This window comes from Thunnus albacares, chromosome 21, assembly GCF_914725855.1.
Source record: "Thunnus albacares chromosome 21, fThuAlb1.1, whole genome shotgun sequence".
Taxonomy (NCBI): Eukaryota; Metazoa; Chordata; class Actinopteri; order Scombriformes; family Scombridae; genus Thunnus; species Thunnus albacares.
Genome location: NC_058126.1, coordinates 20,583,604 through 20,610,745, shown reverse-complemented (window position 1 = coordinate 20,610,745; position 27,142 = coordinate 20,583,604). Strand labels below are relative to the sequence as shown.

The window sequence follows — 27,142 nt, the reverse complement described above, 5'->3', positions numbered from 1 at the left end:
TGGTCATTGGGTGCCTGTCTGACCTCAGGACTCTTTCTGTTATTTTCCTCCAGTCTTTACTCTTGTATCTGTATGAGTAACGTTAGATTCATTTCTTATATGCATTTAAAATCTTGTAAAGTGCTATAAATAAAGTTTTTTATTATTATTATTATTATTATAAATCCCTGGGATAAGCGCAAGTTTTTCGCTCAAAGTGAAACAATTTCAACTTGTTCCCATGCATTTTCACATCTTCATGCTCTACTGAGAGCAAATTTTCATCTATTTGCACCCAGTCATGTTTTTCCATTAACTTTTTATGCAATTGTGCTGCGTCTAAAATTTACCTTGTTTCCCGTCTGAACACACCTTAACAAAGGCTATCAAACTATTAACACTTATTTACAGTGCCATTATCCAAACCTCACAGCACTTAACAAATTTCTCATTTTACTGAACTTATTAACCATTATTTGCACCCAGCAGTTGACCTTCATGATGGCACTTACATGATTTAAATCTGTACCCCAGCAGGTTAAACTCACTCTCTCCTGTTTCCCCTGAGATATTTGGACAGCCTGAGTAATATCCAGGCGTCTGTCTGACAGCGGGAGAATGGGTTGTGGTCGGAGAGAGAGCCAGTGTCCATCTCTCTCTGTCTCTGCCTCACTTCATCATTGCAAAAGAAAAGTGGAAATCTATTTCCTATGCTGTGATGAATGGCGCTACCTTTCTCATCAGTCTCCTTCGTTCTTGTTGTTTTTTTTTTGTTTTGTTTTTTTTTGCCTTTTCTCTTTTTCACTACCAAAAGTAAAAGGCCAGAAGACTGGGAGGAGTCGATATTCGTGCGGCACAAGGAGTGCAGCTACAGGTTAAGAGACAACATTCATTTCCACATGTACATCAGTACCTCACCGTGTGGGGACGGGAGACTCAACTCGCCCTACGAAATCACCACTGACCGTAAGACACCAGGCCTTTCTGTTTCCTTTGTTTTCTATATAGGAAATTTATATAAAAAAAGCTGTTTTTATACACACATAATACATATCTATTTGATGTACTCACCCTCATTTTCATTATGTCACACTTTCTCTCAGTCACTCTCTAAGGTTTATAGAGTGATCATTTTTTCTGGCAGATATTCTGAAGGCCTTTGCTCTACTTTTTTTTCTTCCAGACACTGTCAAAAAGCTGGCATCCTTTTCATGTCACATTCCGTCTTTGGCCTCTTTCAACCACGCTGTGCTGACTAGATGACATTTTATTGCTTACCCACTGAAAATAAATTGTATATTCATTTAGAAGGTTTGCCCAGCATTTTTTCTGGTGGCCTACGAGTTGAGAAATGTAATCTGGACTGCATTTCCCATCAGTAGAATGTATATATTTCCCCCCTCCTTTCATTACAGACTGAAGCTGCTGCCTAATAATGGATAAGCCTGACAAAGTTAGTGAAATGGCCCTCTAAAACGGAGTATATGCTACAGTGCAACACATGGGGAGGATGGAAAAAGAGAGAGAGAAAAGACGTAGCTGTCATCAGAGAAGCCTTTGAACTTGACGTTTTTGGTCATTAAACCTTTTAAATGTTCTGCAGTGCGCTCTCGGAGATTACAAAATTACTTAGTACCTTTTCCTGGCTGTTCTTAAACATTTCTGAGCTGGAAGTTGGGGCTTAATTTTTAGTTGCTGTCATATGAGCTGAAGCAACAGCCATGGAGGAAGAGAGGGAATGGAAGAGACTAGTGAGAAGGGTTTTAAGCCTAAAGAAACCAGAGCTTCTTAAAACAAAAACAGTTCTTAACGACACTTTGACACCATATTAAGGAGATATGCATATTGTTATTTTAGAGAAAGCAGGACAAACAAAATCTGTAATTCATCCCATGCCTGTGTTTGAATGTTTCCTTTTTCCTGTGGAGTGTGGAGATTCTGTTTCGTTTCCTGCCACAAATGAGACTATTTATGAATACATTACCTAAAGTAACAATATTAGTGCCCTGAGAGGTCATGCTGTCCTTTATTTACACCCACACGAAACCACATGAGAGTGACCTAAACTGATCAGGGCCCGTGCTCTTGCTATCATGGTTAACAACACGAGGGTTGTACTGTCGGTTTGTGATACAATGCTACATGTATAGGCTGCATCAACAGTACTAAGCAGGGGAATGGCTTCTCCTCCCCCCCCAGACCTCATACATCCAGCTTCAATCCAGTCAAACCCCGGCTCCAAACTAGCTGTGATGTCACAAATCATGCTCTTAGGTACACACCTTAAACTGAGCAGAGAGAAACCTTCTTCCTTCAGTGGACGACTGTGAAAACAGTGGAGGGGGACTTTATTAGGCAGCTAACAGTTCCAAGATAATAAATTGAATCCATCAAAAGAAGCTATTAGCCTCGTTTAAATGTTCATTTTGAGAAGAATTGTAATATTTGTCTTTCAGTGGAAATTAATCTATTATTAATGGATTTACAGCTGCCTGCTGAATTATTATTTAGCCAGACAGAAGGAGCATTCAGTCTAAATACTGTAAACTGCACCTGTCGCCTTGTTCAAATATATCTCAATAATGTTTTATTGCTCATCATAATGTTGGATAAACTTTTGAACTTTTTTAAATACATGCAGCTAGTTATACATGAACACTAATAAATAGAAACCGAGGACATCCATAATTATGCAGAGAATGAAACACTTAAGGGCTAATGTGTACTATACAATGGAGAATTTTTCTAATATATTAAAGGCAATAATGGGGAAATGTTGTTTCCAGCCTAGTTTAGCTGATGTCTTTCTGTTGTAATGTATTCTGAGTTAATATGATCAGAAATCTGCTAAATTAATCTGATTTCTTGACTGCTGATTGACATGATTAGATTTGTACAGCTTTGTGTTTATTTAGCAATAAAAGACTTAACTGGGTGATTAAACTGGATATCCAGTAAAGCTGTGTAATGAGAACTGACATAATGTAGAGTGATGAAACTGAGGCTGTGGTTGTATGTGTTGTGTTCACAGTACACAGCAGCAGACACCTCATGAGGAAGCACCGCAGCCACCTGCGGACCAAAATCGAGTCAGGCGAGGGGACGGTGCCGGTGCGGTCTCGGGGGCCCGTCCAGACCTGGGATGGTGTTTTACAGGGCGAGCAGCTCATCACCATGTCCTGCACCGACAAGATCACCAGGTCAGAGCTTATTTTTGCACCCTTTTTTCTTCAAAATCAGAACTGCCTCTTGTTCTGCATCATTTCATTTATTGATTTTATTACCTGTCAGTTGGCTTCAAAACTGAATTAGACAAAAGTGTCTTTCTGCTCTGATGCCACACTGAATATCCAGCAAGCAGATTTATACCTGAGAGAGCTGGTCTCTCTTGGTGAGTGGAAACTGATAATCTAATCTGTTTTTATTTTTTTTGTCAGATAAAGTGATGTCCTTGCTGGCTTTTGTTGAGATTGAGTAGTCCTGCAGGTTTAATATTGGACTATTGCTGTCTGGAGCAAAAAAAAACAAAACAAAACAATGGACTCAGAATTGTGTTTGTGTGAAACTTTTGTAACGCTGCTTTATTGACCATGTCTCTCTTATAAAAGTGATTTCTACATTTGGACTGTTTTATGGTCCACTCTAGTGTATGTTGGGCTTTAGCCACTGATCTCAGATAGATAGATTAAAAACAACAGTCGGAGGAGTTCATCATCATGTTCCTACTGTACCGATGCCAACACTGGTAAATAAAGTTTTCTCATTTTTTTTCAATCCTGCCCCCGCTGAGCATTGTGTTTGTTATTGCGTGGATTTTGTTGTAAGGTGGACACAAGACACCCTCACATAAACACCCAACAAACCACGTAATGAACACATCCATGCCTTCTCCCAGGAGGTTTCTGGCCTGTGTAGGAAAAGAAAGGATTGGTGGAAGGATTAACCTTATTAGGAGATTAGCTTTCTTATGAGAAAGATCTCTGTTTAAATAAAGCATTTTAAAATGTGCTTTATGAGCCACATAAAGGTTTGTCTGGTGCATCTGTGTGAGTGTGAGTGTGTGTGTGTGTGTGTTACCTTGAGCCACGCTGTATGTGGAATCTTTTATAGTACAGGTGGGGACTATTGATTTCCCATATGTGACTTCAACAGCTAATGCCGTTCTAATGAATTAGTGTATTAATCACATCATTGTTTTAATCTCCAGATCTGTAGGGCTGACTCTCAACCAGATAACATATTAGTCGTACAACACTTTACCCACTGTGGTCTCTTGATTTATTTATTCCAGGTACCTGCTGAAATGTAAGGACAAGGTTTCTATGCTGGAGTTTTTTAGTTAACCCCAAAATGTGCTGAAGGCTTGACAGCATGACCAAGCAACATAATTCCACTCTTCTAGTACAGTATGATATTTAGAGATGGATGGAAACTACTGGTAATACTACTAGTTTACACAATGGTGCCTGTGTATATTTTTAAATTGCCAGTGTATCAAATGCATGTTGGCAAGCCAGCTCAGGACAGATGGCAACACTAAATCAGGACAGCTTTGCTCTTCCGCCTCCGTTTTCACACCGTCTTCACGCGTGAAGAGCAAAAGCATCGGTGTGTACACACTGGAGCATCTTTACAGGCAGAGGGAGACATACACACACACACACACACACACACACAGTGATATTCACTTACTGGAATCATTTGTGTAACTGTATGTTCTAAATCTGAAACGGTTAGGCAGACTATTAGAGATGATACCTGATGATTATGTAACTTTGAATAAAATAACAGACTATTTTCAGTATATAGTCTATTTGCTGCTTCTTCATATTGCATCTGCGTCTGCAGGCACTTTGACCCATTGTGAGCCACAATATCTTTAAATTAGAAATACAAACCATATGTACACAGTATGCTGTGAATATTTCCAAGCCCAAGTTGGATGAAATGTATTTTTGTAGTAATGTACTCCTTTAATACATTAGTTTCACAATTCTTGTGCATTATTTATTACTTTTTTGCCAATTTTAGGAGAGCAGAACAACATAACACCTTACACAGCATGTGCTCTCACATGAATAATACAATCATAGTACACCTCATATGAATGAGAGCTGTTTTTTAAGTCAGTTGTGTTGCTTTGCGTAACAAGGATGACATCACATTAGGCCAAGTAACATACTGACACTGAGTACTTGTACAGTATTTCAGCTTAAATGATGAAGTAAATAATTTTAATGCAAAAGTAAAAGAAATCTGAAAATAGAAGACTCAGAAAGTACTTAGTTACAGCACTTCCACCCTTGATGTTGCATTTTCTGAAATCAATTTCTAATATAGTCTGAGTTTTTGTGCCATGACTGGGCCTCACCAGGAACCGAACCCATGAATTTAGCTTAGTAAGCACCGCACTGTGCCAACTGAGCCATACAGGACCACAGCTGAGCCACTGTTGTGTGTGTGTGTGTGTGTGAATGGATTGGCACAAACACACACACACACACACACACTCATAGAGAGAGAGAGAGAGGTGAACCATTCTCCTGTGGAGCTGCTGTTAATTTGACCAATTTGATTCAGTTGGCCAGGGCTGGAGATGGTGTGATTAAATCTACCCAGGTCACCAACGGGGGTGAAAGCAATTACTTTACAAAAAAATAGAGTGACGGGGGAGGAAGAGAAGGGACAACCTGCTTTTCTTCCCTCCCACCATCACCTCCCTCCATCCCACCAGGCCAGACGGCACACGCGCTCTCTTTGCTCCACAGCCTCCTCTTTCCGTTTTTTTTTTTATTTTTTATATCGCTGTAAATGATCGGTGGCCGTCGTTAAAGTGAGTGGGTCACCAAGGGCCAGTTTATCAAGGTCAGGGTGGAGGGTGGAACTGAGAGGAGCTTAGGACTGCAGACTTAACACACACACACACACACACATATACACACACTACTGCAATCTTAAAGTGATCCCCTGGATACTCTTTTTGTCCTCTGTCACACTCATTTTGCAAGCTCCCATTACTTTTTTATTTCCCCACTTCCTTCAGTCCCTGCACTTTATTACGGTTAGTTCAGCTCTGACCGTAGGGGATTTTAGGATCTTTGCTCTAATCATTTACATCTTTGATAACTGCTATCATCGCTTCACCTGATGATCATTCATTTTGTTTTCTTAAGCCAGGCAGAGTCGGTGCCCGGATGACGCTCCTGTGCTAATATTTGATTGGAAGTTGACAGCTGGATTTAATTGAGGGGCCTAAATGGCTTTCATATAACGATGATGTTCTCCATTCCATCGCCATTTTATGCAGATGAACACATTACTTTAATGGTCGGCGTTTACCGGGGGAGGGAAGAAAGGATAGATGAAGAGAGACAGACAGAGAGAGAGAGTCAGAGAGAGAAGAGGTCTCTCTCTGCTCCTCTCTTTAAATTCACACACCCAAGCCAGATGGCTGTCTTTTCTTGCATGAGATTAGAAGATGTTTCTGATTCACGGTGTCGCTTTCGGGGTAAATTAATATTTCAGGCTAAACTATTTCTGTTTTGGTTGTGTGTGTGTATGTGTGTGTGTTTTTGTTACCTCTTTGGGACCTTTTCCGGTATAAACACCAACCTTGTTGGGACCAGTAGTCTTCATGGGGCCCAAAGCTCGGTCCTAATGAGGCAAAGCGTAATTTCAGAGGTCCTGGTTAAGGTTAGGGGTAAGATGTGGATTGAGGTTAAGTTAAAGGACCAGTGCGTAACATTTAGTGGCATCTTGCCGTGAGGTTGCAACCAACTGAATACACCTCCCCTCACCCCTCCCTTTCAAGCATGTAGGAGAACCTACAGCACCCCCAAAACTTGCAAAAACTATGAAAGGCCCTCTCTAGAGCCAGTGTTTGGTTTGTCCGTTCTGTGCTATTGTAGAAACATGGCGGTGCCCGCTCCCTATGTTAATTAAATCATACTTATGAATATTATATTCCATTTCTGCAAGTTTGTTCCGCTAGATGCCATTAAATTCTACACACTGACTGGAAATCAATGCAATGTCCTAACAAGGATAGCAGCACAAACGTGTGTGTGTGTGTGTGTGTGTGTGTGTGTGTGTGTGTGTGTGTGTGTGTGTGTGTGTGTGTGTGTGCATTTGAACAAAGCTCCTCCTCTCTGTTTGGGAGGGAAGGACAGATCTTGCTGACAGATTGCAGGTAAAGCGTAGGCGGGCGGCCGCTGCTTTGTGAGCCCGTTTAGTGATTCCCTGAAAGCCGTTGATGTTAATTGACTGCCGGGGAAGCGAAAGAAGCCATAATGAGTGATTATTAAGTCTACGAGGGAAAAAAAACAACAAAAAAAAAAAACAGGCAGCCACTGTAATTGCATCCATGATAAAGAGACATTGATTAACAAAAAGAACAATGATGGAAAAATTAGTAGCATAATGTCGAGGCTCTGATTGTGCCTCGCATAAGTTCATTAGTCCGACGTGCCGGAGAGTGCACAGCTCAGGTACACAGCAGGCTTCCTCTCTCTTTATCAAGGGCAGGAATGATAATAAACACGGTAATTATCATTTTCCATCCATAAATTAACATCTGCTGGTTAAATAGAGGAGATTCCAACAGTAGGTGGCACATGACCAGCTGGCTACAGTATCAGGCATCAGTGGGGTTGGCAGGATTAGCCCCACAGTGATTCTGTGTCACTCGTGGATCTCCCTACACAAAGCCCGAGGTGATCGCCCTCGCACTGAGCAGTCGACGGAAGCTTGCCTGCAGCCCCGAGCAGTGCATTAACCTCAATGGCACTGATGAATGCACACAAGCTAATGTGTTGTTCCATGTAATGAATGCTGATGTACTGACCTTTGGCAGTGTTGTTGTTGCTGGTGCTGGTGATGGTTTGTGCCTATAAACTAGGGAAAGTATGTGTCTGTCACATTGTGTGTGTGTGTGTGTGTGTTGTCAGTCCAGTGGCTGTTATTCATCACGTCCCACATCAAGATAATGATCAAATTGTCTCTACCTGTCATTGACGCTCTCACATCGGTCTCTCTCTGCCTCTCTCTTCCCTTTTGCCTCCTTTTTCTCGCCTCATCCTGTCTCTCCTCCCCCGTATCCTCCCTCCCTCCCTCCAACTGTTGCCTTCCCTCTGTCTTTATCTCTCTTTCTTCCTCTCCACACCACTCCTCCTCCTTTCTCTGTTTCACCCTCATCTTCATGAACGCTCTTTATCCCATTCTGCCTCTTCTTTATCTTTCTTTTTCCCTTCTTTCTTGCTCCTATTCCCTCTACCTACTTCATCTCCTCTTCTCCCCCCGGACTTCGTCCTCTTCTTCCCCCTGCTCTCTCCCATCTCCACCTTCCCTTCAGATGGAACATCCTGGGCCTGCAGGGGGCATTGCTGAGCCACTTTGTGGAGCCGGTGTACCTGCAGAGCGTGACCGTAGGCAGCCTGCGCCACACAGGCCATCTGGGCAGAGTTCTGAACCAGCGGCAGGAGCGTCTGGGCCCGCTGCCTGCCACATACAGACGCAACCAGCCCCTGCTCAGCGGTACGACTACGACACAGACAGTCAGACATGTCTCAGCGTGATGTAGATGGATTACATTTAGTGCTGATATTGAAGGAGCACATTCACTTTTGGGAGCTTTAGACCAGAAAGTGGTAGAGAAAAATGTATTTGGCACGCCTTGCGAAATAGTCAATTTTGCACTCCCTGTTTCCTCAAAGGCAGTATTGTCAAGATGGTTTACAATTAGTGAAAAAGCAAGACTTTGTGAAAGTTCACCAATGTTGAATTTACCTACTTCCATGAACAAATCTACTGATCCCAGCAACTCTATTGAAATGACTGGATTCTCGTTGGCTTCCCTGATAAGCGATGATAATATAAACACTCAGATTATCCAAATGTCCCTGCTACAGTACAACAGACCATCGGCTGTATGGCTATATTCATAGTAATTCAGCACCTTTGAGTGATTGTAGGACTCTAGCATGATCTCAGAGGTGATGTTTGGTATTTGTAGTTAGAGCAGTTTTGCATAAAATATGAACCACAGAGAGTTATATTTTTTCCATCCATTTCATAGATGGTTAAGATGGCTTACAGCTAAAAACAACTGCATAGTAGATGAGATTGCTTAGCTGAATCATTTATAAGTCAGCCTTGTCACATTAGCTGTAATTAGTTGATTTAATCCCTTATTTTTCAAATTTGTGATCCAGTATGATGAAAATTACTAACATTTTTTAAAGGTCAGTCTTCTTAATTTGATGAAGCTAGTTGCATACTATTACTACAGAGCGTCAGAGTGAATAATCTACAAGGAAAACATTCATTTTCATGTTCTTATCTCTTAAATTGCAGAAAAATGGGGATTTTTATTATGTGATTATTCTAAGTCATAGTGAAAATACGAAAGCAATAGCCTGTAAAAACTGTTTAAGCTCACTAAACCAGAAACTCACAGGTTGATTGATTGACCTAGTTGGATCCTCTATTGCTTCCAAATGATCAAAAGTTTGGGGGTTTATTGTTTTTTTTGCCCCAATTTTTATTTTCTACAGCTAAATGATTGACTGTGCTCTCAGTTCTCACCCTGCCTCCAAACAATGACATACGTTTCTGCGCTTAATAAAAGCATCTGAGTGTTTTTAGATGGGGCTATCCCATATAGAGATCCTAGACCATATGTATACATCATTTATTTCCAGTGATTCCTTTTAAGAAATATGTCAGCTCCAAACCGAATGAATCACAACAGATCCCACATGTAACACCCACACACCCACACACACACATACACCCACGCACGCTTAACAAACTCGTGTACCCGTGCTGCTTCTCTACAGTTACATTGTGCCAGCCAGACAAGCAACAACTAAGAAGTTGTCTGGCACGTCTGCTTCCAGGGCTCCACTGAGACCTGAGGCTTTCGTTTGTAGTGAAGATGAATGCTGGAAGAGGATCTGAATGACACCCAACTTGTAGAAACTACATCAGCCATCACTTCAGATCTAGGCCAGTCACAGCGGCTGAGCGATGGAGACGTGCAGCGATGTAGGACACAGTTTGTTGCTGGGGATCATTGATAAGAACAAACAAACGGTGACAATCGCATACAAGGAACCACTTAAGAAGAAGAAGCAAAAAGAAAGAAAAAATATATATATATGTCATCTCAAATGCACACACTGGATAAATCTAAATCTGATACATTCTCCATATCTACCATACTTTTGTCAGGTTTCAAGTGCACTTCTTGAAGGGCATAGGAGCTCTTTGCTTTGCAGGCTCCGGGTAATTGGGTGCCATGAGGATGAATATTTTGCAAGGTCTATCCTCATCAAGATTGATAATTGTACTGAATTGTCCTCTGGTGGTGATAACCGGGCTGAATTTATCATTGAATTCCCCCGACCACAGCCTCAGCGAGCATTTCTCATGATTTGTTCAGTGGCTTTTTGAATGGAGTCATTTGACATGTCTGGAATGGAGTTTTTGGTTTCTTTTGAATCAAATGAAATAGATATTACAAGCTGCACTTAATATTTGGAGACATGTAGTCAGGTATGATTCATCTGTTCATCCTTCATACTTACTTATGATATTAAGTTATTCACTTTAATGGAATTAAACCCCACAGAAAGTACAGCGTTTGTTTAATGGCTTGAAAGGTTTGCAAAGCACATATTTATCCCACCTGCTAGCGCAAGACTGATGCTGCAAAATGTTCTTTACATTATTTCTTAGTATTATGGGTTATCCATGTTGACAAATGTTATAGACATGCCCTTTACCCCCAGATATCCTCTTTACTCAAAACAGAAGCGGCGGCAAACGCTCTGCCCTCCCCTCTGACACGCTTCACAATGATTGTGTTCTCACTGTGTGTGTGCAAACGTCCCAAACTGTCAGATCTTCGCACCTGCAGTACCTTGAGTAGCTGCAGTCTATTGAAGGGTAGAAGGTGAAGGAAGGAGAGGGGAAGGGAGGAAGATGGACAGACAGCAGAGATGGCCCTACTCCAAATCAATGTAATCACAGCCCTTATCGGACAGTCATTCAATCAGAAGGGAGCTAGGACGGAGAGCGAGAGAGAGAGAGACAGGCGGGGGAAGGAGAGGGAGACGGAGAGGCAGGAGGGGAATAAAGGAAAAGAGAGCTCCGCTTGCATTCAGATGTACATATCCCCCCCCTCGCCTCCTCTCATCTCCTCCTCTGTCCTTTCATTGGGTCTGATGAGCTCCCTGGCTATTGTGTTTCCAGGGTTATTTAAAAGCAACACCCCTAGAGGAAATTCCTAGGGATCGTAGGGCCCTCTCTTATCGCACACAGCCAAAGCAGCTCCACCTGAACCCCGAGGGCCAAACACATCGATGGACTGACTCCTTCCTTCACTCTCATCCTGCGGTTCAATTCCAGCGCAGCGTGAACAGAAACTGTGGCAGGGCTTTATCGTTTTCGGGATAAGAAGAATGAGAGCAACAGTAGATAAAGGAAATATTAATAATGGTCGCTCAACACTGTTGGATCTCAAGAAAAAGGGGATTGTTCTGCAGTTGAATGCACATGCTTGTTTTACAGCTTCACTCTGTTTGGTTGATGTAATTTCACACATTCACAGTTCAGATTTTCCCAGTTGAGATAGGACATTTCTTCTGTGGTCTGATACTGTATGTGTCTGCATGAAACTCTGAAATTGGTGCTGAATCTAACATCAGGATCAGCTTGATTTTAACATGGTACATGTACATGCATCTGACCCATAGTCTGCTCCTGCTGTTGGTGAGCTTAGAGGACTTGTTCAACATTTGGGGAAATGTTGAACAAGTCTTATTCTTAATAACACTTATTCGCTTTCTTGCTGAGAGTCAGATGAGAAGATTGATACCACTCTCATGTCTGTACGGTAAATATGAAGCTACGACGAGCAGCTGGTTAGCTTAGCTTAGCATACAGACTGGAAGCAGGGGGAAGTAGCTAGCCTGGCTTTGTCCTAAGCTAACAAAATCTGCCTACCAGCTCTTCTAAAACTCACTAATTAACACATTATATTTTGTTAGTTTAATCCATACCAAATACCAAGGTGTAAAAATGACTAATTATGGTTTTACAGGGGGTTATGTGTGGGACTATTTCTTGGCTGGGGGCAGTGCCAACAAGTAGCCCAGTACATAACCCCCTGTAAACCAAATTTTCCTTTTTACACACTTTGTACAGATTTAACAAACAAAATATAACGTGTAGTACTACAGTAATGCAGGAAAGATGCAATGTGTACAGATAAACACACAGGCTGTCCTGTATTGTGACTCTATAGCAGCCTTAGATATTCAGCTGCAGGTATGTGTACTGTACAACTATGCATCTCATGACCAAAGGCTCTGATTCTGCTTCTTTCATGTCTGCCAAACACTTCCCAGAAGAGAAATTGATCAAGTCTTCAATGAGGAAAAAAATCAAATTGGCTATTACAGAAACAGAGGAGTCAAGTCCATTGAGGGGATCAAATGAGCCATGAATGGAGCGAGAGAAAGGAAAAAGGCAGGATGGATAGGAGGGCCTTTTGTTCAAAGAGGTGCGTCTGCACATGAGAGAAGAGATGGGTAATAAGAGACTAGGAGGATTGTTACTGTGGCAGGCAATTCATTCCACCTCCAAGGAGCTACAGAAAAGAAGAGCTGAGATTGGTGAATGGAAGAGTGAAGACGGGAAAATGAGTGTGGCAAGGGGGGAGATCTGCAGGCATGTATTGTGGTATTGTACATCAGGTATTGTACTATAACAAGCTGTCTGTCAGACGGTAAGATCAGAGGCAACTGTTGTTCACCTGTCACAGAGAATCTGTCTGGTGATTTTCTATGAAGGTATACCTTTAACATTGCATGATATAATAAATAACTGGGTTGGAAGTCAAGATGACATCCAAGACACTCACTTCTGAAGACAGTTTTACAGATTCAGAGTGGATATAATGTTCAAGCAGCACTTAACTGTCAGATTTTGTTAGCCCAGATGCTACATGTAAAGTACACTTCTGGCAGTGTCATATTGCACCTGACATCAGCTGTAGTATTTTCAGCAGTAAGTAAAAAAAGACATCTGTGACAGAACACAATGCAGCATATTGTGCTTTAATTAATAGTAAACAGATTTATTTAATATTCAGAGGAAGCTGGACAGATGAACAATTTGCTCTTTTCTGCAAATCATCTTATTTTAGTGTTATACTATGATATTAGCATACGAGAATAAGACTTTTAGTTTAACAATTTGGGAAATGTTTGTGAAATTTCCTTTCTTGCTGGGTTAACTGTTCCTAACAATATGAAATATGAAGCTACAGCAGCGGTGGGTGGGGACTTAAAGGTGCTGGTTTGTGGATTTTGTTACCTTTGGACTGAGGCAAGCTGTTTCCAGTCTGTACGCTAAACTGGTTGCCAGCAGTAGCTTCATACTTATTGTGTGAATTTACAATGTTTATGAGAATGGTATGAATTTTCTCATCAGACTCCTGGCAAGAAAGCGAACAAACATATTTTCCAAAATGTCAAACTACTCCATTCATTTGTAGCAGTGAAAATGTTTCACAGTTAATCACAAAAACATTTTACGTGTCCCTTTACCACTGTTTAAAACTTCTGGCGGGCCTGTTTTCTCACTCCATCCCCAACCACTATGTGGTTCAACATTTTTTACTACTTCAGGCCCCGATCAGACAGAGCGCTTTTTAACAGCCTGGGGCAGCTTTTTGTAATTGTTTTCAATGAGAGTGGCGCTTTTTGCTCGCTGTTTTTGTGTTGCTGAGTGTCTCGGGTTTTTCTGCTCTATGCGCCTTGCGTTTTTGCAGGAGCGCCCTGATGTTGTTTGTGTTTTTTTTCCCTTGTCCATTTGGATGGATTGAGAGACGGGCCTTCTGTAGTGATCATGAAAACAAGTCGAATAACCAGACCAGTCTGGTATGAAGTAGTAGTGGCTGTTGCTGGATACCTGGAGGTATATGACTTAACCAACCATAGTTACCATGATCTGAACAGAGAACAGCAGGCCCGGAGTGAGTTTACTTCATAGCAAAATAACGGTTAGGCTAGGGACAGGTGATTCTGAGGTTGCCTAGCAACAATTTTTTAAAATTGTAGGCTTCAACAAAAAAGGTGGTGCGGTACGCTTCGTGTTTTGCAACCTGTAAAACGCGCTCTGTCTGATCGGGACTTTAGGCTGTGTAGGTGGGTGTTTTCAAAAGCACAAACACTGAATTAAAACTTCTCCATTTTGCTCACCTAGAATATACTAGAAAGCTGGTTACAGGCTCCTATGAAACACCTACGGCAGCCTCTCAAGGACATTTTTGCCCCGAGCCTTCATTCTTCTCTCACCCTGCTGTCAGCTCCGTTTCCTCCACCAGCCCAGCACCTCTGCCAACACCCGTGTTCTCAACGCAGACGACTAATTCTCTGCATGGAGCCCAGTGTGACCGCCACTCACCTCCACTTCTTTCCCTCTACCTCTGTCTCTCTTTCTCTTTCCTCCACTGATCGCTTTGTGGGCTTTGCTAGCGAGGCTAATTATTTCGGAGAGGGAGGTAGAGGGGGCGGGACAGAGAGACAGAGTCCAGTGAAGGGGAGGGTTCATCTTTGTGACTGGAGATGACATTTACTGCATACATATCTGGCAACACTCAAATAATGTTAACTGCAGGAACACAAGAGGGTCACCCCACTCACACAAAGGCAAGAACAGGTAGCTAACGTACTCTATAGCCCTCCCATTCTCACCTCACTCTCTCTGAGGGTATATCAAAGCTTCACATAAACAGCCATGCAGTTTCAGGCCCAGGTTGACTTGGCTTTTTGCAGCGCTGCAAAACTTTATGCCTGCCATTAGCCTCAGGGAGAGAGTGAGGGAAGGTTGAAAGAAGGTTAAACGAAACAACAAAGTGGAGGTTTAAAAGGAAAAAACACATAGCTGCAAATTTCCACTCATGCTCATACATTTTGAAACACTTGTATGAAATGTTTTGTTTTTCCCCGACAGAGACAATTTGCATCCCCTGTGGGGGAATACCTCAACTGTAGCAGAGGTTAATCCCACCTGACGTCATTCTCTCCGCTGTGTTGTGTTTTTCCTGTAGGGTTGAGCTGCGCTGAGTATCAGCAGTCAGGGAAGGCCTCGTGCGTGAGTGTTAACTGGACGCTGGGCGACTCACAGTTGGAGGTGGTCAACACCGCCACGGGACGGAGACGGGACTCAGGGACACCCTCGCGTCTCTGCAAGCACGCCCTGTTTACCCGCTGGAGCAGACTTTTCCGTAAGGTGAGGACAGAAATCTGTATGGAAGTTAAAGCTGGAGCAGAACGAGCTCAATTTATCAGCCGGGAAAGAGAAAGACCCTATGGGAGGGATTTTGGGAGGAGTTACTTTGGATATTCGGTATAAGTCCTGTTTATGTTCTGCATGGGGATTGTTATATGACTTCCAGGGCTTTGATGGGGATGAAACTCTCCAGTTGAGTTATTAGTACAAAAGATGAGCACAGTTGCATTACATAACGTCTTGATCTTTGATAAATATTCAAAAGTACAAACCTGAGAGGTCAACTACAAGTCACACGGAGTATTTCAGTAAGAAACATCCAGTCATCCAGTCGTGTCCGCTACTAACACCAAGCTGAAGATTATGCTTCATAGAAACAGATTCAATTTTGGATGAATTCAGCAACTATTATGGAGTGTTTTCTTCCCAAGACTTTGCTACACCTCTTTACACCTCTAACTGGCTTCTTCTCCATAGTAATGGTGACTGAGGTTCATGGGTATTGTAGTATTTAGAACCATCTACATACACAACTTATGAGATTTATCAGACACAGAGTTGAGATCATTGAAACAAGCTTTTCTAATAGCAGACATTTCAACTTTTTCTGTTAGAGAAAGCGCAGGTGCAACTAATAACATTATAATAACTCTGTTCCAGTTAAGAGTCCCAGGAGCTTAAGACAAGTGATCCAGCTCACATAATACCAGGGCACACCTCTACGGAGTACGGCTATTGTTCACATTATTAATTACACCTACTTTGCTTGTTTGCCATGTCAAAATATCTGCTGTTAAAAAGTCCTACCAATTTAAATGTTAATTAAAAACTCACTTTCAACTATCTTTTGTTTGCTAATATGATGTACAACTTAATTAATACGAAACTAAACAGCACTCAACATTTTTAAATGAATAAATGTCTGTTATGCCACTTCACTCTACTTGTAACGTTCCTCTGCTGGAAAGCAAGAAGCATTACTCAGTTATTGTCAGAAACAATATGCGCTCCAATGACATCAAGAATACACACACCCAGTAAAACAGAAGCATTAACTATAGAGATGAATGCCAACATCCACTCAGTGAAAAAGCACAAACACGTGTAGTAAAAATCAGAGTCGCAGAGCGGTCTGGCTGCAGGTGAACGCTCTGTAGAGGATATGTGGAATTTCCTTTCTGCCGTAGATAAATCTGTCGGCGCCGCAACATCTGCTGTCTATGCGGCTTATCAAAAACCGGCAGCTCGGATCTTTTAACAGCAGCGCACACACACACACACACACACACACCCGCTGCACTTTCATTTCCATCCTGAAACTTTATGTAACAGACACTGCCTGCATCGCCAAATGGCGGCCGTTAAAGCATAATGACTATGAAACCATAATTATTTGGAGAAGTACTCGAGGAGGCCCCCACCCTAAGTGCTCCCTGCGCGCCGTATATAATGGCCACGCAAGAGCAGTCGCACTAATCTCCAAAAGAAACTTTTGCTCTCTCTTTCTCTTTCTCTCCACTTGTCTCTCCGCCGATCTTCATTGTTTCCCCTCGCGACAATAGGAATGCACAAAAAGCACAGAGAATGTTCAATTGCTTGTGAAATTTAAATGGGGAGATTACACAGCTGTTGAAGCCCCCTCCCCTCACCCCCCCTCACCCCGCCACCTCCCAACCCCACCCAAATGCATTTGTGCCGGCTCATTCGTTTTATTTTGCTCGCTCTTCTCCCCCCCCCACCACCCTCCCCACACCCCCCACCTGCACACAAAACCTTTAGCCTCTCTGCCCCGGTTTTATTCCTCTCTTTGTTTTCCCCTCCCTATCTTCATGTCTGCCTCTGTGACGCTTTTATCTGACTCCCAATCACTTTCTCTGTTTGTCTTTTCCCCTTTCTCTCTTCGCCCGCTCGCCCTCTTCTTCAGTCGGGGATCCACGTGTCCGGCTCGGCGGACCGCCAGCTCATGTACTGCGAGGCCAAGATGGCGGCGCGTCCTTACCAGACAGTGAAGCAGCAGTGGTTCAGGTCTCTGCAGGAAACGGGCCTCGGCACTTGGGTCAAGAAACCGCCCGAGCAGGAACAGTTCCTGCTGTCGGTCTGAGAAGAAGTGTGTGTATGTGTGTGTGTGTGATAGAGAGAGTGTGTGTTTGTTTAATCTTTATTTTTTTAGGGTAAGATGACTCCATGCTCTTCACCAACACCCTGTTTCACGCTGATACACACCTTCATGCCTGAGAGTTTCCCTGTGCAACCTCTAAACTCACAGCTGTCACCATCACGTGTGTGTGTGTGTGTGTGTGTGTGTGTGTGTGTGTGTGTGTGTGTGTGTGTTTTGTTCTGGATGCACCGCCCATCCACCCCATACAAAAACGACAAGAGGGAAGGTCAACCGGACGAGCTGAAAGGAACAGGAAAATAAAAGGGACGGACTTTTTCTATGACTTGCCCTTCTTTAAACGCAAACACACACTCGAGTAAACCCCCCCCCCCCCCACCCCACACCCCTCCACCACCACCCCACCCCCCCCACCCCCTTTTCTCCTCAGGTGTGGTTCAGCTGTCAAGGAAAAGGTGGGGTAACCTTGAGCAGAATGAAAGGCAGCCGCTATCTTGTCATCAGCTATTTCCGGGCCCCAAGGCTCCCGCTGAGGAGCAGAGCCACGGGGGAGAGAGAAAAAGAGAAAAAAGGCAGAGAGAGAGAGAGGTCCACGTCCAATTACCGGCCCTGTCATGGTGACGGGTGATAGAGGAAGAGGAAGGAGAAGCGATGGGAAGAGAGAGTGAGTGAGAAAAAGCGAAGGACAGGCAGGATTCAGACCGGCCCACCGTCTCACCTTCCCTCTCTCATTTCTATCTTCGTCCTCCTTCTCTGACTCACCCTTTGACTCCTGATTTCCTTCTCCTTTTGTCTCCATCCTTGCTTTTTTTCTTTTCTCCTTCCTTCCCCCCACCTATTTCCCTCGCCTCCTCTTTGTCACTCTCTCCTCTCCCCTCCCTGTCTGCCTTTCAAGCGCGGCAGAGTTTAACACGACACGGCGACAGGTTAATACACCCTCTTTTTTTTTTTTTTTCTCTCCCTCCCATCCTCACCCCACTGGGTAGAGAGAAGGAGAAGGCAAGGTACATAAACACAGCCATTACAGCTTGCCTAAGTACAAGTGGAGGTGATGATGGAGGTAAGGGAGTGGTTTCCTGTTTTTCCTTTTCTTTCACACCAGATTTATTTCTTGTCTTTTGACCTGGATGACCTCAGTTTTCTGCCTGTTACAGCCTGTTTCCATATATCTAAATCGAAGCTCATTGTCGCCAATAAGAGCAGGTTTCGGTCGTGACTCATTAGCGAGGACTTGTTGACCTGATCGACTTGTGCTCTCTCTCTCTCTCTCTCTCTGTGTGGTCATGACCACCCTGAAAAGGTAATAGCCAGGGTGACGGAAAGTTTTGTAACCCCTCCCCCCCTCCCCCGTCACCGCTGTGATTCGATTTGATTTTGAAACACACACATAAACACACACTGTCATGTACAAGTCAAAGATGACTAATCAGCATCCTGGATCAGTACCATGTAAATTTGTACCTCACACACTTTTTATGTCTTTGCATATATGTGTATGTGTGTGTATTATTATTTTTTTTTTACTCAGCTCAGTGTTTATATTCATTACCATCATGACCGTGTTGTTCTGTCACCCCTCTCTTTCTCTTTAAGGAATTTAGATGAGGCGACCAAACCGCCACCAGCATGGCTCAGTCAGCAGTAAAATCTGAGTAGTGAGAGTGACATCTAGTGGTGTTTTTCTGTTTCTGTGGCCTCTGCTCCCTCTGAGCCCCCCCCCCCCCCCCCCCCCACGTTCTTGGCAGCATTACCAGTGAGGATACAATATCAACCCAACTGTAGAATAAGATCAGTGTGAGTTAAAAGATGATGTGACACACAGACAGATTTACACAGGAACTGATCATTTGACCCACGTGTGACCTGCATCTGCATATGTCTCTTGACCAAAAACAAAAGGATATCGGCCAGTTAGATTTGCTATATTAGATGTTCTTTGTCTCTCAAAGTCTCAGAGTTTGCCGTCCACTAAAAAGATATGAGTGGGTGAGTCCGTCTTTTTAAAGATGCAGCACTAAAAATATTTCAGCATCCTGTGTTTCAGTGGAGTAGGAGTGAAAATTCATCAGATACAAAGTAAAACCACTGCCAGATTTAACATTAACAATAGCACTAGATACAGTTTATTATCAAAAGCGGCTAATGTACAAATGTATCAAATACTAGGCTTTTTTTTCTATTCTGGTAATCACTTAATTACATGCATGTTAGAACAAAAGACCATTTACGTTATAAATAAATGTTTGCTCAGAATAATGAGAGTGAACTAAAAAGAGTGTCCATGTGCCCAGAACGTGATCTAACATGAGACAGATCCTTTTTTTCCTTATTTTTGGTATTGATCCTATTATTGATTCTCAAAAAAAAGATGGTATTGGTGGTATCAATATTTTAAGTTTTGGCCCACCCCCTCATTGTTTGAGTTTTTATGTCCCATGATGGCCTACATGCCATTTCAGAGGCTTTTTTTGTTAGAATAAGAGCAAAATTCTGCAAGATATTTACTTTTTATGTCATGAAAATGACAAAATACAAAGATATTGACACAGTGTTCTGTGTGCTAGTGGCAGCTTTAATAAAAAAAAATCTTGAAACTTTTTAGGAACTCATCAGTTTGTTTACATCTGAAAATCCTAAATCTTTTCTCCCACAGTGGCAGAGATCAGATTTTGTGTAAATCTCGTGTGTGTTTCAGAACCAGAGGGTGTATGTTTGTCTTTCATCTATATGTGGTGCAGAGTTTTATCATTTGGGCGTCATCCTAACGTCAGACTTGACATTGTTTATCGACACATTTCTCATTGCTTCACATCACATCTCGGGAGTGGCTGTATTAGCCGTCCCTGGTTACGAGAACACCTTGTGTCCTCGGCACCCATGACAACAGATTTGCAGATTTATTTTGAGAGATAATAAATATAAGGCATGTCTGAATGGCAATATTGTATCTATGAGTTTACATATGTAAAAAAAAAACTGTATAAAAGATGTTGACAAAGATGTGAAAGAGATCCTAAAATGTCTAATTATGATGTAAATTAAAGTATATGAATAATTGCTGCTAAGGTCTGTAAATTGCACTTCAGTAACAAATAAAAAGTGAATGTTTGTACTGTATATGTGAATAAAACCACAAAATCTTGTAATTTTATCTTGGCTTGATTGTTTTTTGATTAATTATATGTTAATGTCAATTTACATGTCATTTCAGAGTGATAGATAACACAGTATTGTATCTGGACTCATAAGTAATATACCATTTCCACTGTGTCAGCTTCATGATCAGCTGTCTATAGCCAGCGCCAGGCCTCAGGAGCATCCACACTAATATTAAAGAGGCCTCCCTTCTCCCGTCTCTCCCAGGGGAAATCCGTGAGGAAATGGTTATCTCTGTTAGGCTCGGTGGCAGGTGTCATACAGACTAGCCACAAAATTAGCCTGGAGGAAGAATGAAGCGAGGAAGAAGAGAAGAGGGAGGGAGGGGGGTGGGTTCAAGGTGTGCCTCCTCAGCAGCATCCACCCTTCCCCCCCTAAGGCCACGGAGTCGGCTGTGCGCTCTACAATAAACATCATAATTGACAATTTGCTCCAGTGGCTGGTCACGGCCAGCCAGCCATAATCTAATGGACGAGGCCAGAGAGGTAAAACGCCACCGAATATTATCTCTCCCAGTGTCACGCTGCTCCTCAATAAAACCCCAGAGCCGTAACACACTAAAAATGTCACTATTTCAACATGTAGGGTTAAAACCAACCTACTGCATTTACATAAGGATCATTTCTGCTTTTTGGTTTGGTCCATCTCAAATATGATGAATATTATTGAATTTAGTTCACATATTAACTGTGAAGGGCATCATTCATAATAAATAATACACATAAATAAGACATTATATTAAAACCCATAAACATTTTTGTGGCAGCAAATGGTTCGTCTGAGGGTGCAAATGACAGCAAACATTGTAGCAGAGGTGGAAAGTAACAAAGTAGATTTACTAGTATTACCATTTAATCTTTTGTTATACTCCTTCACTACAGTTCAGAGGGAGATATTGTATATTTTTTTATAGTTTCTAATTACTTACTAGATCAAAAGGTTATATAAAACATAATTTTATAATACTGTTAAAAATTAAGCCAGGTGTTCTTAAGTGTTTTGGCTCGTGGCCCCTTACACAAAAGCAGTGTCTTATTGGGGCCCCTCATCACATTAGAGTTGTTATCTGAGTTGTTAGCAGTTACGAGGCGTTTCCCCTCTAAACTTCTTTTATTTAAATAACTATTCGAGGCCTAAATGATCCAATATTACACAAAACAATCTAAGATAGAGAAAATAAATGAAGCACAAGTTTTTCTTGTTTCTTACCCCATTAAAATGATCTCACGACCCCACAGATTCAACTTGTGACCCTTTGTAGGGGCCCAACCTCCAGGTTTGAAACCACTGGACTGAACTATTTAATACTAGTTTTGCCTCAACCAGCTGCAACAAGCTACCTAATCAATGCATCAATATTGCAATCTAATAATGTCATATATAATAATATACTTTTCTGCAGAACCACTTTACACTTTGCTGATTATATTTCTATTTTTTACTAAAGTAGTAGTTTTTACATTTTATGCAGGTATACAGGCACAGGTGTGTGTAATTAAGCGGCTAATTAGACATGAGCTACAATATCTTTATATATACAGAGGCAGTTTCACAGACATTAGAAATTACTCTGCACACGTCTTTAATTAAATATTCCTCCTCTTGCTGACGTACAAAAAAAAAAAGTCAATTTATATGATTTTATAATTTTATAATCTTTTTCACAGACATTTTTAACTTAACACAATGGGAAAAGCACAGGTGTGAATAATAAAATGAAGGATGGGCTGGTTTAGTTTCAGGGCTGCCAATAGAAGAGAGCCATCGTTAATGTTATTAGTAACACCTGCGCTTCTCCTGCTATGACTAATGACTTCTACGACATGCGGTACAGTAGGAAGGACTGATTAACTACAACCTACCAACAGCAGGGTGGAGGAAAGACTACATCTGTGCTGGCTGCTGCAGGTGAGCTGCCCTTGAGCAAGGCACTGAAGCTGATTTGTTTAGACGCTATATATAAACTGAAATAGAAGATAAAAACCTTCCTTTATTTAATCAACCACTATATGTTAGGAAGACTGCAGCTGCCATATGGCCTCTTTAACCAAGAGGACTATTTAGCTACGAAACCTCACACTGACTAAAAATATTTAGTGTCATTACAGCCGTTGGTAAAGTAACAAAGTTCCTGTTCAGTAAAAATATTCACAGACCTTGGTTTGCTACTCATTAACACTAGACATCATTACTCCTACACAACAACCAGACTTACCTCCACACGAATAAAGTGGGATTTTCAAAATAATACACACATACAAAACAGTGTGAGGACTTTGTGTTAAATAAGATGAAAAAGAGACACGAGAGACCAGAAAAAGGAAATCACACGTTTTATTGGAAAGTGTCAGAGAGCACGTACCCGTTACAATAAAGTATGCAAAGTAGATCACATAATGAAGTTGGAGGTGAATATGATTCGCCACAATGAAGCGAAGCCTATCCACTTTTTTTTTTTTTTTTTTTTAAAGCCCTCCAATCTGGCACCCAATAATTTAATGTATCAATCCAAAATCATATTTCCTCCGAGTTAGAATTCATATGTGGAGCGCAAATCGGACTTGCCTTTCTACCTGCAGATTAAAATGACATTGATACCGGTAGGTGTGAGATTGAGTTCCCTGAATGAAACAGGAGTAAAAATCCTATCTGCACTGTGCAGGGGAACACAATTAGTTATTTAACAAGCATTTGGGATAGTGCATTGATGCTCAGATGGATAAGGCTAATGCACCATTTTTTTTCAATGCAATGGTAAGGCATTTCAATACATTTATTACATTTTAAGGTTCATGCTACTTCAAAATCCAGCCTGACTCTATTGTTGCTAGAAACAGCAGTAAAGTGTAGTTTGAAGCCAACTTTCGGGTGAGTTATGCATACCTATGTACACTGAGCTACATCTACACCAGTCACACGAGTACATAAAATCATTTTGGATTTACAGCACTGAAATAAGTTAAACATTTAACATCTGAGGACCAAAAAAACGACAGCATGACTTCATGTTTGGGATATTGCACAACTGTAACAAGATGCTTCTTGGAATTCGGTGAAGCCCAGTTCTAGACGAGCTTTAATTCTCAAACTTCAAGTCATATTCACTGATTTCCAAGAAAGAAATGGGCTTCACTGTGAGCACCAGAAACACGGAGGAGCTATGTTATTGCTTCTGTATTTGGATAAAAGGTGCAAGAGGTCGTACAAGGCTAAAGGTTGAAAGCAAAGTGTAAACACTAGAACTTCATATATCGACAGGCTGTTACCGAAGCACAGAAATGACCAGTAACCGACAAGTTCACTTGAGGATGACGACGTTACAGCAACACAGGGCTTTGAGTTGGCAACGAGCTGGAGGAGGGTGGGTGTGTAGTTCACTGACAGTAAGGAAACATGGGGGGCAGATTATGGCTAAAAGTAGCGACACCTACACCAGCAACAGACAGGGAATACTATTATCATGATTATGTTGAACACATCCAATTCACAGACCTCATTCACAGGATTTGTGAACAACAGAAGTGCAGTCGTTTTCCCGTTATTGCTATGCGCTTGACACTTTGCATCCTGACAGAAAGGCAGAATAGAGCAATACTTAAAAAAAAAAAAGAAACCTACTGTAAACATGGAACAAGGCAGAGTTACAGTATCATAAGTTTGAAATATTGACAACAAAACATGGAGGCTGGAGGTGAGTTGAAAGCATCGAAAGGTAATAGGCAAAGACTCAAATCTCATATTCTGTTTGAAGTATTTTAAGACAACTCAACGGTCGTTGCGAGACGACGAACCCGGCTGCCTGCGTGCTGCGCGGGGTGATCTGGCAGGCCTGAAAATGATATGTTTTGTTCCATGATGAGGAATATTCTAAGTTGGACTAAAAGGATAAAAACATTTCACAGAACCACCCGACCGAGCTCCAACCTCGAAAGCTGGACAACCGTAAGACACGAAGTCAGTTAACGAGCAACGACCTGCGACACAGGTCACTTAATCATCAGGCCACGATGTAATATGTACACAACTTCTTCTATCGTATTCTACAGACGTTCCTGGCCTTTATAATTGTTCTCTCACAACTTTACAAGTAACATTCGCACACAGAGTTGATCTACATGCAAGACCAACCATTCAGCAGTAACTAAACAACAGCAGCCTATGACTGTGGAGTCAAATATATATATATATATGTATATTTTGATATTAACATAGAGGGCTAGGAATGAATGGGTCAGCCTAGTCGTGTCACAATTCACAATCCATGCTAAATAAGTGAAAGGTTCAAATACAGAAGATCAGCTCTGTGGCCTCGCACACACTTGGAGTTTTTGTCAGTTTCTAAACATCAGGGAGATGTGGTGTAGAATAAATTAATCTAGGGGAATATACCATCAACCAGTGTTAATAGCTGCATTCTCAAAAGCAACACTAATGGTAATATGAACAATGTTTTTTTTGACACCTTTCGGCTCAGTTGCTTGAAAGCTGTGAAATAGATTAAACGGGGTGAACGCTTCAAACGTACGAGCATGTGCGAGGCCGCAGGTTACAGTGTCTTTGTGTATCGTACTGTATATACATGGAGGGATTCTGATCAGTCTCCTACTTTATTGTGAGTTATCTGCGTTTTACGTGCGTCAGTGGCGTCACTTCTCCTGCAGCAGGGCGGGGATGTTGATGTTCCAGCCGATGGCCTGTCGGTCGAAGCCGCAGGTGAACAGGTTGCACGACTGGTTCTCTTCGTTCCATGCCGTGCAACACACCATGCGCCTGTGGCCCTGCACACACACACAAACACACATACATTTTTTTTAATTTTTATGATGTTCATTGACTGATCAAATGCACACATTTCTGTCCACTTTACTCCCTTCCTTACCATTCTGTTGCTGCGTGGAAGTCTGGCCAGCCTCACTCCGCTCATGTCAAACAGTCGCACTTGTCGATTGTCGTGTGGCAGAGCGATGATCCTCTGGTTGGCAGAGACGCTTATCCTGAAAGATCAAATCGAGTTTGCAAGAATTTTGAATTTTTTATAGACTGATTTGCAGTTACAGCATGTCGTGTAATTCAAGCACAAGTTCTGCTTTCTAGTTTGCACACAGCTCCATATGCATAAACATTACCGACGCAAACATCAGCTGTCCTCACAATCTCTATTCCCTGCTGGCATTCAGGATAATTGCTGACGATTGTAATTGTACATTTTCATCACAGCAAATTGCGAGAAAAACATATCCTTGCCCTCTTTTTGGCTACATATGTTGGAAGCATGTTATTTTCAGACAAACAAATGCAACACAGAAGCCCCGGCAGGAGAGCTGATACTGGCTGATCATGAACACAGCAGGCAGAGCAGACTGGCCACAACACCCCTAATACCTTCCCTGTTTATTTATGAGCTGTGTTGTGTTGACATGCTGGAATAATATCAATCTGTGCTGATAGTTGCTAACTTTAGCTTCGACTGCTTTCATGACTAAAACCATTTGGAAAAATTACAAGTATTCAAAGAAATTCCATTCTTATCAGACTGGGGAAAATTTTAAAGGAACAGTTTGACATTTATGGAAATACACTTGTTCACTTTCTTGCCAACAACAAGACTGATAGCTGATAACTGATAGTTTAGCATAAAGTCTAGAAACAGGGGGAAACAGCTAGCCTGGCTCTATTCACACCTCCAAACCTCTTTAATTAACACATTTTATTAATGTGGCTGACTGTTTCTTACAGTAGGTGGGAGCAGTCACTTCCTGGAGTCGAAAAAGCAAAAGCAGAAATTTCCCAACTATTCCTTTAAGTTTAAAAGAGAATTTAGACAACTTGGCACAAAGCTATACTACCCACAAATTCATTTATATTCATGTGTAAAATGAATATAATTTATTTAAGAGTAATAAAATACATTACTCTTATTTAACCTAAGAGAGCATTTCTATTTTTTTAAATTTTAATTCTAATTTTTTTTCTTTACTATTAGAAAAAGTAAAAACCATTATAAACATGTTAAGTGCTGATAAATTCTGCAAAACATGCAATTATTCAAACTACATGATATCCAGCTTCTAAACTGACATATATGACTAACCACATTATTTTTATATTATTATAATTTGCTTAATATCAATCAACTTTATTGTTTGTGTATTTTCTGTAATGAACTTACTGTCTACAGACTCACTCGCTACACTTTTTGAAGTTTAAATAACAAATGGACCTCATCATCCTGTACACAGCTGTGGGCTCTGGCTCATCCTCCTTTCACCTACCTGTTCACAGCTGAGTCAGTGCGGATGGTTGCTATAGGCGACCTCATGTTCTTCAAATCCCACACCTTGACGGTGCGATCATCACTCCCTGAAACCACATTGTCGCCCACCGTGAACACTGCAGACGTCACCGTGCTACAACAGAAGGACACACGGATGTTACACACGGATATGAAAAGAGAGCAGCAACATGTAATACTCTCTCTTTTGTGTTCAAACTGGAAATAAAGGAGATTCATTCAATGAAGGAGATTTATATTGTACTAATTGTACAGTTCAGTAAAAGGTTTTGGGAATGAACATGTATTTACAGTCAGTC

The 27,142-nt window shown here is 41.7% G+C and overlaps 2 protein-coding genes across 16 annotated transcripts in view; one reads left to right on the top strand and one right to left on the bottom strand.

Annotated features, from left to right (window-relative positions):
- adarb2 (adenosine deaminase RNA specific B2 (inactive)) overlaps window positions 1–20,546 on the top strand; it is a 377,105-nt gene extending 356,559 nt beyond the window's left edge. For 11 of the 13 annotated variants that reach the window (XM_044339071.1, XM_044339070.1, XM_044339069.1 and 8 more), the window contains 5 exons: window positions 794–945; window positions 3,011–3,179; window positions 8,330–8,511; window positions 15,098–15,279; window positions 17,204–17,759. In XM_044339071.1, the coding sequence (XP_044195006.1) occupies window positions 794–945; window positions 3,011–3,179; window positions 8,330–8,511; window positions 15,098–15,279; window positions 17,204–17,380 (862 nt within the window). In that variant the 3' untranslated portion in view covers window positions 17,381–17,759. Of the gene's footprint in view, window positions 1–793; window positions 946–3,010; window positions 3,180–8,329; window positions 8,512–9,875; window positions 10,554–15,097; window positions 15,280–17,203; window positions 17,760–18,988 lie in introns of those variants that run through there. The other 2 variants (XM_044339076.1, XM_044339077.1) reach the window with 2 other exon arrangements.
- Window positions 20,547–22,867: 2,321 nt separating this feature from the next.
- The window catches only part of LOC122972332 (WD repeat-containing protein 37-like), a 25,749-nt gene continuing 21,474 nt past the window's right edge, over window positions 22,868–27,142 (bottom strand). For all 3 annotated transcript variants that reach the window (XM_044339329.1, XM_044339328.1, XM_044339330.1), the window contains 3 exons: window positions 26,824–26,958; window positions 25,431–25,545; window positions 22,868–25,329 (listed from right to left, as the gene is read on the bottom strand). In XM_044339329.1, coding sequence (XP_044195264.1) covers window positions 25,198–25,329; window positions 25,431–25,545; window positions 26,824–26,958 — 382 coding nt within the window. In that variant the 3' untranslated portion in view covers window positions 22,868–25,197. The remainder of the gene's footprint in view (window positions 25,330–25,430; window positions 25,546–26,823; window positions 26,959–27,142) is intronic.